The sequence below is a fragment of the Aptenodytes forsteri genome, unplaced genomic scaffold (assembly GCF_000699145.1).
Source record: "Aptenodytes forsteri isolate BGI_AS27 unplaced genomic scaffold, ASM69914v1 Scaffold206, whole genome shotgun sequence".
Taxonomy (NCBI): Eukaryota; Metazoa; Chordata; class Aves; order Sphenisciformes; family Spheniscidae; genus Aptenodytes; species Aptenodytes forsteri.
The window spans coordinates 940,034-955,140 of NW_008794544.1; the positions used below are offsets into that span (position 1 = coordinate 940,034).

At 39.9% G+C, this 15,107-nt stretch overlaps 1 protein-coding gene across 1 annotated transcript in view; it reads left to right on the plus strand.

Moving 5' to 3' along the window:
* Positions 1–2,487, plus strand: part of PAG1 (phosphoprotein membrane anchor with glycosphingolipid microdomains 1) — a 14,366-nt gene extending 11,879 nt beyond the window's left edge. The window contains exons 5-6 of the mRNA XM_009272376.2: positions 41–100; positions 2,052–2,487. Coding sequence (XP_009270651.1) covers positions 41–100; positions 2,052–2,402 — 411 coding nt within the window. The 3' untranslated portion in view covers positions 2,403–2,487. The remainder of the gene's footprint in view (positions 1–40; positions 101–2,051) is intronic.
* The last annotated feature ends 12,620 nt before the right edge of the window (positions 2,488–15,107 follow it).

The window sequence follows — 15,107 nt, forward strand, 5'->3', positions numbered from 1 at the left end:
CCTTCCTTCCTTCCTTCCTTCCTTCCTTCCTTTTTTACAGAGGCTTAGTTCGATGTCTTACAAGTCTCGAGAGGAAGATCCATCTCTTACAGAAGATGAGGTAGGTTTCTTGCGCAAAATTCAATAACTAACTAGAGACCTTTTTTTCAGGCAGAAATTAGCATAAGCTCTGCATGATTAAGCAAGATCTAAGAAAGGTGAAATTTGTCTGAAGGGAAAATGAAAGCCGAAGTTTGTCTGCACAGAGTTTGTACTGCCACATTCCTAAAATCAGAAGTATTCTAGCATATGGCTATATCAGGCCAATAGGTTAAAAAATGGTGTCAGAAAATAATGGGAGGCCACAATTAGCTGATCGTTAGGGCAGCTTCTTGATTTGGATGAGAAGCTCTACTTAATAATAATCAGCAGCCTTTTGAAACATGCTCCACCTTCCCTATGCAAAGTGTTTGGGGCTCTGGGAATTAAACGGAAGCACAATAAAAGCACTGGAACATAAACTGTTCTTTAAAATGTCTGTTAGTCAAATAAATTGAGGAGACTGAAACAAAGACATAAAAGTTAAACAGAAATAAGGTTGCTTGTGATCATCTCCAATACACCCATGCAATTTATAAATACTTTCTCCAGACATAAAAGTAAACACAAACTTGTCAATGAGCTGAGTGAGCTACTGCTTTCTGCTGGCAGAAGCACTCCCAAACATTAATGAATAAATTGATCCTTGAACTGGGTTCATGTAATTTAATGCTGGAAAGGGTTGAAGTATGGATGAGCAGAAAAGCCTTTTTTTGTTTGGTTGGCTGAAATCAGTAAAAAGTAAGAAGTATTGCCATCTGCAATTGGATGTCTCTCTTTATAAAAAAAACTTAAAAAATACAGAATTAACAGAAGCGATCTGGTTCATCTGCATCAGTCAGCGTTGCTTAATGGTAATGGACATTTTCATGCCAATCTACTATTTTAATTGGATTGATACGAATCCAGAGTGGCCTTGCATGCCTGGGAAAGACTTTAAATGTAACAAAAGAGCTATGTTGCAATTGTGCTATTAGGTACCAGAGAAGCAGTGCAGGGAATTTCAGCCGTCTGACCTGTGCAAGGGGTAGTATCCACTTGGACTGGGAGAGGGAGTCCAGAGTGGCTCCCTGCGCTTGGCGCCAGCTCCGGCGAGCCCTGGGCGGAGGGACATGTGTGGACATGGGCTTCTCCTTCACCTCTTCGTTAAGGGCCACCTTCGTCCACTTGTTTAAGCATACCACCTCCTCAGAGGGGATTTTTAGAGCTAGGAGTGAGACTCCGGCTCCCTCTCTTGTGTTTAAAGTAGCTGAGGGGTTTCAGTCTCTAGTCTTAAGTTCTGATACGCAGTGACTGAGATGCAGCTCCTTTTTGCACGCAGAGTTTAGTCAACAGAACAGACCTTGCGTATCAAGATTGGCACTGACTATTTGCTATTTTCTGGTGTGGGTAATTTATCTCCTGATTTTTAATGTTCTCTTCACATGACTTGGTGCCTCGTTGGTCCTGCCTATAAACACAACAAACTACTACTCTCCTATTGGGGTGTCTCTAAAAGCAGAAAAGTAGCTGCTACCATTAAAAATAATAACCCCAAGGATCAGACAGCATCCTTCTCCTACATTACAGCAGCTAAACCTGATCATCCCTTTGATGCCTGTCTCCCCATTGAGCCCAAGCTGGCTCCAGGACCGTAGCAGAACTTGGAAGAGCTGCTCACAAAGCCATTCCCTTTTGTCCTGGGCCTAATTTGCCCGCAGGGGATTTATGTTCAAAGAATTTTTACATTTATAAACTTCTTTCGTAAGGCATTTTATAAAGCATTCTTTTTTGAAAGAAAATCAATTTATAAATGCATGCCAAAAAAAGAAAGGATTTGTAAGAAATCCTTTTTTTTGTAAGAAAGGATATGTTTTTATTAGAAGATCCTGTCTTTTCTTAAGTAACCGACATCCTTGTGATGGAAGGGGTACAAACTGGCACACAAGCTTTATGCCGTGCTTAAATACTCAGCAGGTGTCTCCTTTTCCTAGATCTCAGCCATGTACTCGACGGTGAGTAAGCCGGGACAGGCCATCAAGGCACTGGATTCTCCTTACACCTGTATTCAAGAAATTGCATCTCAGAGGTCCCCATCTATTTGCAGTGGCCTCTACGCAAGTGTGAAGGACTTCGAAAACACCCTAAATATTACCACTGTGCCTCAGTCAGCGGACAGACCAAACGGGGAGCTGGAGCCTGACTATGAAGCTATCCAGTCAGTGAGCCAAGAAGAAGACAGGACCTTGTCTGTGCCTAACACAAACCACACTGCTCTTTCGGGAGAGAATGACTATGAGAGCATAGGGGACTTGCAGCACCACAGGGATTTCACCAGACTTTAACTACTCTGGCAGGCAGATTTCAGCATTTATCTGATCCGCTGGTTATTTTCAAAGGAACATGTGAAATGTGGAGAGGGAAGTGCTTCTCCTTTTGAGGAACAAAGCTAAGTAGAGAACAAAAGTTGTGAAGAAGCAGCGTACATTTCAGCCGGGGTGTGATAGCTACTAGGTTATTCTGGGTGGTGGGTGGAAGCTCACAGGAAAGGGTACGTCAGGTCAGAATGACGACCAGGACAACATAAAGGCTTCTTTATTGTTAGCTCCACGACAACCAGAATTTGGGAAGGACTGCGGGCTTGTCGTCCCGATAGGATTACATACCAAAAAGACTGCCTTTACACAAAGCTAGCTTTTCGTTTTAAAAGACTGTTTTATGTCATTTGCTTCAAAGTGTTTTTCAAGCATCATTTTTCATTCAAGTTTGGGCATCCACTTTGTTGAGCAAATCACGGATCATCGTGCCTCAACTCAGACTTACGTTGCAGGGCTCACTTCTGTGTCTTTTGGGGAGCTCTGTCCACGTTCATTGCAACTAAAGTGCAAACAACAGTACTTCATTTCACAAGGGACCTACTCCAAATGTACTTGAATTAATTCTGTTGGCTTTTTTTTCTTTTTTAATGGCAAGTGCTGTAGAATGTGACTTGCAATATTTGAGATGTGTACTGGTATTTGTAGGGTTTTTGTTCGATTATTTGTGAAATACTGCTTTAAAATGGCAAGTCACATCCTTAGCGTTCATGCTCTGTTCCCCTCGTGTGCACAGATATACCTATGCATACACACACCAGACAATTGTCATGTTGCGCAAATGGATGTGTTGGCATAATGTTTAGTCTAACCTTAATAGTGTTGAGTCATCTTTTGAAGAATTTTGCCCTTTTTTAAGACTTAAAATATTTTAATATGTTTGTCTAGTTTATTATATAGGAAAGTTTATGTACTGTGTTGCGTGGATATTTTTTATTCTTACAACATATTTTTCATCTTCAAAGTTTTTGTAGATTAACTTTCTGGTTTATGTAACAGGAGGAATCTCATTCTTTGATTGGGCTTTATTTGGTTTTCCTTTATTTTTTTTTTCCTATTTTAGAAGTATGTAAATGAACTTCGGGGTTTCTTTGGTCTTCTTGAGCAGGGATGTGGAACATGCCTTGCTGTTTTTAAGCTCAAAGTCATGGAGTCTGTGTAAAAGAACACTGCCAAAGGGCAAAAAAGAGGCAGAGAGAGTGGGATTTAGTCTGGGATAGCCACTGGCCCTCCTTGTTCCTCTGCTAAAAGGAGCAGGGGGGGCAACCAAGAACTTCTTGGGGCTCTGACAAGCAGTTTGAAAGCCACCATCTTTCCAAGATACTAAGTTATTCTGTTACTGTTAAAAACAAAGTACAGTGCTTAGATGAAATAAGTAGGTACCGGGTTGATACTTCTGTTTTCTTCAAGAATAGTACAATGAATAGTACAATAGTACAAGAATAGCCCAACAGTAGCGAACTGGCATTGTGTGATATGCATTTGTACACAGTTATGTGTACACACCTGCATATATCCCCATGTATATAAGCATACACATGTAATTTGGACACAAGTATAAACTATGGTCCGAACTTGGTAGCATTCAAATAACATTCACATACGTAATATTTGGCATGTGCTTGAAGAGTAGTTTATTTTCAATTCGAAATAAACAGTACATAAACTGAGGCTGGCTTATTCCATAGTAGCCTAGAAGGGGTTTAGTTTCAGTTCAGTTGGTGCTGGGTTTTGATATATTGGACTGAGTCCTTCTCAGATCACTGGCCGGCGCTCGACATTACTTGGTACGATAAAGTGCAAATACAGATCTGGTTACACACATTTATTAGAAATTACTTCATAACTGAAGGAAGTGTACTAATTTATGGGCTTCGCCTGTAAGTAGTACGGCTCTGAGCAGTGCAAGTGTGCCGTCAAACTCTGCCCGCAGGGTGATTCAGACTTTGTGGATCCTGACCTCATGCGACAGCGCAGCACACTTGATCTGTGACTCTCTTCTTTCAAGGAAAAGCAGTTCAGATCAGTCTACATCCTTCATGTTCTTGACCATGCTGCCATGCTTCCATAGCTGCAGCAAACCCTTTGCTTCCACTTCATTGCAGTGCTTTTTAAAGCTGACTTCGGTCTTCCTTTCTGGAATTTTTCCCTCAAAAAAAGTTTCTGTTTCTGTTCCCTTGAATGTGAATTCATTAAGTTCGCCTTTGACTGTTCTCTCCTTCTACTTCACACTGTTTAAGGCCAAAGATAAGATGCACCATGTTTCAGAAGATCTTTTGTGCTAAGTCTGGAGAATTTCTGAAGTCTTTAACTATGTGTTTGCTGTCTGTTCCTTGCTCAGGGGTACGGGTTTATATATGTAGTCCTCAGTCTGACTCCTGCAACTTAGTGGCAGGCATACCCCAACTCCTGAAATTCCCAAACACATCTACAATCCTTAAGGATTGTCTTACTCATTACATGGATAACTGCTTTTGGAGAAACAGTAGCAATATGAGGTTGCTACCAGATGCAATTTCAAGACCAGTTTAAAGATAAAAGATAATGCCAGTTTATGACAGCAAAGAGTAACACTGAACTCTTGATTGTAAAATTTTAAGGTGCAAAAGAAGAAAATCAAACATCACTGTAGAAGCGCCCCCATCAAGATCAGCAAGTCAAAGGAAGGAGGAGGGCTGCCTGGTCGTGCTTTGCGGTCTTTCAGAGCAGAATCAAGAATGTTGTTTTAGAGGAAGGGACGCGAGACTCAGCTCCTTCCTTTGTTTCCGCTGTTGTGACAGCTGCTCCTTGAGACCCCCAGACGTCCCTTTTCCACAGTGAAATCCCTCCCCCTCTCTTTTTTCTTTTATTTCTATTTTTAACCTGCCTCATAGAGCCTTGCACTGGGCACTGGTACTGAGTTTGCAGTCCTGTGGTGCTGGCACATTCCTTCCCATTTAAATGACTCTCAGGCTGGACACAACCTTTTCAGCATCCATCAGACCCTCAGTCTGGTGGGGAAGGAGCTCAGATTCTGGACTGCTGCTTGTAATGTGTATCTGCCCTCAGCCATTGAGACCCCCTCACATTGGACTCTTGGGAGCTCCAAATAGGAATTGCCCTCCTGAACAAGGACGCATGGAGGAATCCACAACTCCTCTACAGTCTCCATTATATAGTCTAATGCTAAAGAAAAATGTTTTAGAATTCAGTCCAAGGTTCTTAAGTGAATAATTACATCTCTTGACAAAGAATCGAGCTTCTGTTTTAGTTCCCTCTTCCCAGAAGATCTGTTCCTTTATGGCTGTTGCCAATGCTTCCTTTTCACTAATATATTGGATGGAAAGATTTTTCCAACAGTAATTCCCAAACAGATTAATCTGACTGTAAAGAAAACGGAGTCTTTTACTTGTCTCTTCATTGCTATTTTTTCTCTTTCACCATATCTCTAAATAAAATGTCAACGTCTAAATTGAAGTATTTGTTACCTGGTGATCTTTTCTAGGGAAGCTTCACAATCTATTTCTTTGCCTCCATTTTTTGGTACAACTATATAATAAGATCTCACATCAAATTGCCATAGTAAGGCCAAGACAAGCTGTAATGTGTGTATAACTACACTAGTGTAAAGGTCTTTTCTGATTTCTTTCTGGGAACTGGTAGAAATAGGAAATGCAGTTTGGATGTCTCTTCCATGAATCTGTGTCTCCTATGAGAGTTTTTCTACCCATATACCTATTCTCACCACATACCTAAACCAGTGCTAACCCCATACCTAAACCAGCTCTAACCCCATACCTAAACCAGTTGCCCCTTTCTACCATGGCGCAGAATTGCTTTCTCAGTCACGGAGAGAAATAGATTCTTTACAGATATTTGTAACACAGGCAGGTACCTAATTACCACAGTTAGATCAGTTATAGTGCCTTTTTCACTAAGTAGCTAGTACTTCCATACTCTTTTCCATACTGTGTTTGTTTAATACAAAACTACAAAAAGGCAACCCCCACTTTGTCTAAGCTGGAAACAGCTTTATAGAGACACATTAACTGTACTGGACCTCAGTTAGCCCTACAATAGCAAGTTTCTCACAAACGTCCTTTAAAAAGCCCAGTAATGTAGCTACGATGACTAAGCTTTGCAATAAGAATTATCAATCTTCTTTTGAAGAACCTAAGTTTTTCAACAGTGAGCATTCAGGGAGGTGGTGGTCTTTGTCCATGTCAACTGTGAACAATTAGTTGCTTCAGTCGTTGTATTAATATCAATTGCAGGCTTGCTTACGTGTAGCAGGATTCATGGGGTGAGGGATGAGTAGGTGCGGGGATTCATATTCATGAGTCACCCAGAGGTGGACCATCCCCACAGCAGCAACTGGCTGAGGACCAGCTGCCTTGTTCTCTAAGCCCTTGTCTATCATGCCTTCAGGGAATCCATCCTGCAGGGATTCTTCTGGGCTTCGTGCGTCTCCATAGCTCCCTGAACAGCTCCTGTCCGCTGTGTTGATCACAATTCTATATAAGCGGTGCTCTCTGTTCAACCTTTCAATGGTGCTTTTATAAGATGCTGGATAAATGGTTTCAATGTGCTTTCTGGAAGTTGACGTGTAAAGTTGTGACACAGACTCTCTAGTATTGTCTACTTCCCAGAACTTAGCGTTAACTGTGTTATTCTGACTACAAAAGGCTGACAGTGCTGCCCTGTCCCAGCAGTGTGGGATTGGAAACATCGTAGAGCCCAGCTCAAGGACTTTTTTCTGTCTCCTATTGTGCATATATATTTGTTTGCAATATGACTGTAAGAAATTTGTTTCTGCAACAAACATTTTAATTTGGGCCACACTCCAATGAGGGATTTTTGCTCTTAGGCAAATTACCAGTTATTTCAGACGAGTGTTATTTATTTAGGTTGGAACATGCCTGAATAAGGCTGTTATGTGCCTCACAAGTAACTTGGTGTGTGTAGTCTACTGCAAAACAGGAGAATGCAGAAAGATGCTCAGCCTGACAGATGCTCCTGTGGTGATGTGCTGAAGACTTTCAAGGGCAAGTCTCTTCCTGGGAGCAGGGAACATAATTGCTATCAATACGATTTCATACCCTGGTGCTGAAGTTGATTTGTAGCATCTCTTTTGGGATGGTCATGGCTGAAGACATTGCCAGAGCAGATCTCAGCCTCAAAAAAAAAAAAAAAATCAAAAAAAGTATTTTTATATCCCTTGCTAGCTAGCAACATATGTTGAGGATTATGCTAAATGCTATGGATGGAACATAACAGAGATAAAAAACACAGGGTTCCCTTTCTTCAAGGAGAGAGAACCCCCTTTGGTTGGGTCAGTATGAAAGATCCCAGGCTTACAAAAAGTATTAAACAACAAAAGTATTAAACAAATTAATTGCCTATGTGGTAATTTTCCAGGAGTGCATTAGGGTATCACATACACTAGACACTGTTCTTTTCCTATGGACAACAGAAAGATGAAAGCTTATTTGTAATACAAGGTTCCCATTGATAAACTGATAAAACTTACTTTACATGTAAGTCAAATATCAGCAAGAGTGTCTACACCATGTAGATATATTTAAGCTAACTCTAAATGATCCAGCTCAGGTGTTGTAAGCAGAATCACTAGAACAATTTAATGCTCTACTTGGTCTGACCTGCTCACATAGCTAACTCTAGCACCCCAATTTCCATAGCAAATGCATGGGTTATCTTTGTATTACATACCCATTGGCCTGTGCCCAGTCTATAGACAACATAAAACTTACAGTTCTGTTTTTTCAAGCTTGTTTCTGGAGGTCTTCAGTTTCAAACTGGCCAGAAGGACAGTCACTACAAACATGACAGCAAAGTGCCTAAAAATAAAGATGTTTTTGTAAGGTAAAGATGCTTACTGTTACTGCACAACAACTTGTCTACTGTATGTGGTAACCTCTTGCCATACACGTTCCTAAATATTGGCTTTCATTTGTGATGTTCATTTATTGTTATAATAGCAGTCTGACAAGGTTTCTGTCTCTGCAAATTCGTTGTCTAATTTTAACTAGCATATGTTTGTTACAGAAAATATAAAACAAGATTCTTTGTTCAGTTTAGAGGGCAGCTATGTTATTAGCTTTATGTTACCTATGTTACAGGTTATGATAATGCAACAACCTTCTTAAGATGATTTACAAAGTATGTTAAGTATCACTTGACTTTAAAATGTTTCACCTGAGATTTCAGAATGCCTCCCGTTCACTACAAGACAATGTTACCAACTCTTGTTAAAATTACAATATCTTGTAATATTGGGGAGGGGTTTATAAACCTTACAAATCTTACTACTTTAAAAAAAAATACAGGGCTAATGTTTTGACTTCCTAATGTCTGTGAAGAGACTCTCATATTTTAACTTTCAGCATAGGTTGGATTTGGACTACCCTCTTATTTATGGAACTGCTCCTCCCTGCCATGTTCAGCTGTCACCATCTGAGTATCTCTTTTGTCCTTGATGAAATATGGCAACAGAGGGCACAGAAACTGCATCACGTAACACTTCTGAATGGGACCTTTTTAATGTGCCTGTGGGATTTAGGAGCCTGAACAAGGCTGAGAGAGTTGGGGTTGTTCAGCCTGGAGAAGAGAAGGCTTCAGGAAGACCTTGTTGCAGCCTATCAGTACTTCAAGGGGGCTTATAAAAAAGATGGCAGCAAACTTTGTAGCAGGGCCTGTTGCGACAGGACAAGGGGGAATGGCTTTAAACTAAAGGGGAGTAGATATAGACTAGATATAAGGAATTGATTTTTTACACTGAGGGTGGTGAAACACTGGCACAGGTTGCCCAGAGAGGTGGTGGATGCCCCATCCCTGGAAACATTCCAGGTCAGGTTGGATGGGGCTCTGAGCAACCTGATCTAGTTGAAGATGTCCCTGCCCACGGCAGGGGGGTTGGACTAGATGACCTTTAGAGGTCCCTTCCAACCCAAACTATTCTATGATTCTATGATTCTATGATGTTTTGGGGAAATCGCATCCCGTCTTGCAGACTTCTGTTGAGGTCTTCACTTTCTTTCAAGGCAAGAAGTTCTGTAGCTTGCAAGCACTCAACTGACATGGAAAGATGTATGTAAGAGGTAAACTGGTACAATGTTTCAATGTTATTAGTAAAAAAACCACCTAAGAGCACAAGAACCTTCTTTCTCAGATGCCTGAGGATATTGGAATTTGGTCTTTATCTCTGAGGCTATTTGAGAACGGTCACGTAACCAGTCTCCAAAGAACATCCTACCAGCAGACAAGTCTTTGAATGAGCATCTGGATCACTGGTGGCTCCTGAGTTTCCACATGTACCGCCTTCATGATTTCCAGCAGGGCCCGTCTCCGCTCTGTGGCGATGACTACTTAGGAACGGCCCTTTGCTTCACAGTCCTGACCCCTTTAATTTAAGAAAGGGGAATGCGAGCCGCTTCTCCTCAGTCTGACTAGTCTTTCCAGATGAAAGTGTGCTAAGAGCCCACCTGCAAACTCAGAAAAGAGCATTTACTGTCAGGGCAAGACAGGTATAGCCTACTGCAGCAGCTAGGAAGAGAAAGGTGAAAGGAACAATAGCTAAGTTTCATTTGCACTTCAGCCATGTCACAGACTACCTGTTTAGAAAGATTTTTACAGTAGAAGAGGTTACAGTTAAGGGACATGTTGACGAGAATCTCACAGGAGATGGATGGAATTGTTTATTCTTCTCAGTATTCCCTATACCCAAACAGGCAGGGGCAAGTCCTCTCTGCCCCACCATGATACAGTTTGCTGATCTTTTATCAGGCCTCCATAGCAACAGAAATGAAATGATAAATTCTAAATACATGTTTTTATTCTATCATAAACACAAAATGGACAAATGTAGATGCACTAATGTAAGTACCATGTGCAGATCTAGAGTTGCACAGATGGTTTTTAGAAAAAAAAAAAAACAAAACCTGGATCACTTTATTTAAATAGAATTATTTGCATGAGACAAGGGTGCAGGATTGGACCCTAACACAAAGTTTAAAAGAAGTTTGGTTTGGTGCTAGGTATTTTTGTTTGTATTTTCAGTGAAATGTATTTTCTTTCTTTTATGTTAGTGAATTGATATGACTTCCATAGGAACAACAAGAAATAGTCTAGTATATGGATAATTATCTCTAATAGCTATTATTAAAATCATGCCTCAGTAGGAGTCACTTTAAATTGGATGCTGTAGGAGCTTTAGCATAAAAATGCTTTATATATAGAACATTGCATACTTAGAACATACTGGATAAATATTTGTAATTACAGACACTTTCATTTATTTTATCCATTGTTTTATAATGGAAAAAATATTTATTAGTGGAATGGTTTTCTAGCAATGTTCTCTTACATAATGTTCTAGCAACAAACTGTGTTTTCTGGACAACCATTTGATTCTCCAGTCACTGACGCAGAACTGCAAAACATCCTCGAACCAGTATGATCTTCTAAAAAGAGAGGATTAGAACTGTCTATGGCTATCTTAGTGTTGATACAGTTAAATATACTGTGTAGTTCAGATCTGTAGGCAGTGACAGCAGTTCAAAGAAATGACTACTATATAAACCTGAAGTCAGTGCATGCAGACTTCTGAGATGGCACTAGCTGAGGCTTGTTTGCTACATGATGGGTTATTTGGCTTTCTACCTTTTTGAAATCAACATAGTTTTATTAACACCACTGTAGACACTGAAATACTGTAGTTTTGCAGAATGTATGTTCCATAAATTGTAGCTTGACTGTAATTGCAGGGTTTATCCTACTGGTAGAGCAGTTCAGATCCAACACTAAGTTGCATTTTGTAAATTGATAAATGCCATGAAATTCCTCTCAACATTTTGTAGTAGTATATACCAGGTGATGTAATTTAGTCATACCGTTATTCCAAGAATCTTCATCTGATGTTTCGAGCCAATTCAGCTTTTGGCTGCTGAAAGCACAGCAGGTAATTATTGTTATTTACTGTAAATGTAGACAAGTTTTATGTAAATATTTCAGGTGAAAAAATGCTACTTAAACAAGTGAGGCAGTTATCTAAAAGTAATAACATAGGTCAATAATATAAAATACAGGTTTTATTTATGTACAGTAGTATCCTAATATTTACTTGCTTATATGCAGAAAAAAGTCTTAAGATTCTGTACTGTATTCTCTGAAAGCTTTTAAGAGAGGCTCTGCCATTTTCTCTGGTTAATATATTTGCAAATAACTTTTGAATTGATTGGAAATCCATGTAAATGATTTCAAATGGGAAACACGTTACATTGCAATGAAATGAATTCAATTCAAAAATCCTGGCAAAATTCAGTGGATTGAAATCTATATATAAATTCAATAGCCAGACAGAATAAAACACAATAAATAAGCTTTGTCTATTGTTTTTGTTTGTTTGTTTTTAACCTGTGCCTCTTTTTGTTGTTTTCTTAACAAACGTTTTATTCTGTCCTTGTAGTCGCTTCCTCCTGCAGATCCTAAAATCTGCATTATTTGATAGAATTTTGTCTATTCCAGGTATTTTGTGCTGATTTCATTATATGACAAGAACTATTAAGTCTTCTTTGTGTTATATAGCACCTTACTCCTCCCAAAGCCACAATCCTGTCAAGATTCAAGCATGCACAGAACAGCACCAATTTTAAGTTGTCTCTAGACTAAAGCCGAAACTCCCATGAATATAGTGGCACTGTGCTCTTTAATGCAGGTAAGAATATTGGATTTGAGCCTTTGAAAGTTGTGCAGCTTTCAGCATTTTTAAAGGGCTGCAATTACCAGCCTTACGGATCATCTTCTGAAATTGCCAGGGCATTCGATTCCTTTTTCTTTGCTAAAGATGCTCTCTAGGCAACGTTCCCCAGCCATTTGCTGCACAGCTCTGTCAATGGCAAGGCTCTAATTTCTGTAGAAATACTTTGAGAACATCCTGAAGCATTTCAGAGGCAGCTCAGTTAGGACCACTGCTGAATATATAACACAGATTCTGCATGTAAGTCTAACACAAGGAAATGTCATCTTTTAAGCATGCCACTGGAGTAAGGCTTCTTTGTACACTACAGCATGAGGCTGAAATGGTACCTAGCCTGCTGGGACCTGGATTCTCCATGAGTTGCACCTTCCCCCTCATTATCTTTAATTACAGATAAGAGAAGAGCAGCTTCACCCATTTAATACCAAGTAGTTACTGAGAACAGGTTCCTGGAAAATTCACAGTGCAGCCACAGATTAGTTATGCTGAGCTGGGAGGCTAAAAAATTAGACTGGCGCAGACAAATAGTATCTGTTCACTGTCAAGGTAATGTCTTGTTAATGTTTAATCTGGGTAAGTATATTTTAATACTCAAAGTTATAAGGTTATAGGTCAAATAGGGGACTTGTAAAAATAAGGAAAATTTAATGTGAAAAATCATTCAGGATCTGATAAGTTTAAAAGAAGATTGCTTTTTACTGAACATTCATTCATGGACCAAGAAGCTGCAAAATATGTAATTTGATATAATTTTTTTATGAAGTAACTTGTTGAATATTACCCAATACAGGCTGTTCTGCTGAAAAATGCATGCATTGTTATTATCAAGAGAACTGTATCACAGCTACTAATTTTTTTTCATTCTTCATTCCAAACAGTTGCTATCAACCATAAAATAGTTCTGTTACAATGGCTAGCTTCACGTTTGAGGCCAACCATGCAGAACTATAAATGTGGCTGGTTGAAGTATTGAACAATTTGCCCAGATTCTGGCTAATCATGTAGCTGCATGCACACACTTGGGAATAGAAAGTATGAGCATCTTTGTTCTCCACTGATCTTTGACATCGCTTAAAAGTAAAGCTTTAACCTAACAGGAGCTTGGTATGCAATCAGGAGTATACTGCAGTGACACCTGGTGTTTAAAATAGAATTATTCCTTGTGAAGTGTGACTCTCAATTTATTTTTAATTGGGCAGATATTCACTCAAAGACTCACAGTTCACCCTGTGTTCATGGAGCATAACATTATATTGAACTACAAAGGGTTGGAGCTAAAGAGTGGCTTGACATTACTTGGTAGAAAATGTATCTGACAGATTTGTTTCAAAAGCCGAAAATTGCAGTGACATGATCTTTCATGAATGGCTGTTCTTCCTAGCACTCTAGCTGATGAGATACTTTACCACTACTTCTTCTCAGTTGGTTATTACACAAGTGAGATTGACCCTTCTTGTAACTCACATCAACCGGAATTTCCGTGCAGCCTTTGTGGAAGGACTGATAGGCAAGAACAGAGAACTGCCAGTTCAGACACAAACCAGGGATCCCATGTGTGTCATGGTGCTAGAAAGCATATTAGAGCTACAATAGATACTTCTGAAATTGTCCCTGCTAAAGAGCTTATTGACCGAAGTAGTCAAGATCTGCATATTTACAGATGTGACTGAAATGGAATGTAAATCCCATTATCAGTTAATGGAATTAAGGATTATAAGGATAATATAATAATAACAAGGATCATTATTATTAAGGTTTACAGTTGCCATAAGATGAAGAAAAATTAAGGAAGATCTGGTAGCAACCTCTATATTTAGACTGCTGGACAATTTCTATTATGCAAAAGGTTTTTGTGACCTGTTTTGAGAAGCACATACATGCTCCACATTTATGTAGTTAATCTTTGAAATCTGGCAAGGACAAAACTCTAAGGCTAGCTTTGTGGTTTCCCTTTGTCCCATAAAATTCTGCAAGGGTTTGGCTGAGCTACAAAAGCCAGATTATCATAAAAGTCCTTGTTTCCCTTCTTTAGTTTTTCTTGGAAATGATGGGATGCTCCAAAAAAAACCCCCTGAACCTGAACTTTCTAAGGCTGCGCTTGTGCCTCAAATCAAACAGCAGAGAACCAAGCCTTCTCCAGCAGATACTCGAAGGCTAACACTCAAACTAGCATTCAGAGGTATTTTTCCTCTCTTTCCTGCAGCTTATTTTCAGCAGCAAAGTACAAATTAAAGAAGATCTGGGCAAAAAGAAGTCTGAATTGGATCTGAAAGGAGCAAACAGCTGCTGTTCCAAGTAATGTAATTAGTCTTGTAATCCAGCAGTGGAACCAGCATTGTGCTGTTTCTGGGTTAGAGGGCTGAGGCTGTCACAGGTTGGAGAACAGTTATCAGTAGCTTCTGTCTTTAAAACACCTAGGAACTGATATGAAAAAGGCCTGTATTAAAATTTAAGTCTCAAATTCAATCATCCAAGACATGAGGAAATGCTAGGTTTCCAGTTGTTCATATAAGCTTAATTCCTTCTACAATGCATTCACAGAATGGTTGAGATTGGAAGGGACCTCTGGAGGTCATCTGGTCCAACCTCCCTGCTCAAGCAGGGACACCCAGAGCAGGCTGCCCAGGACCATGTCCAGACGGTGTTTGAATGTCTCTGAGGATGGAGACTCCACAACCTCCCTGGGCAACTTGTGCCAGCGCTCGGTCACCCTCACAGTGAAAAAGTGTTTCCTGATGTTCAGAGGGAACCTCCTGTATTTCACCGTGTGCCCATTGCCTCTGGTCCTGTCACTGGGCACCACTGAAAAGAGCCTGGATCCATACTCTTTATCCCTCCCTTCAGGTATTTCTACACATTTATAAGATCCACTCTGAGCCTTCTCTTCTCCAGGCTGAACAGTCCCAGCTCTCTCAGCCTCA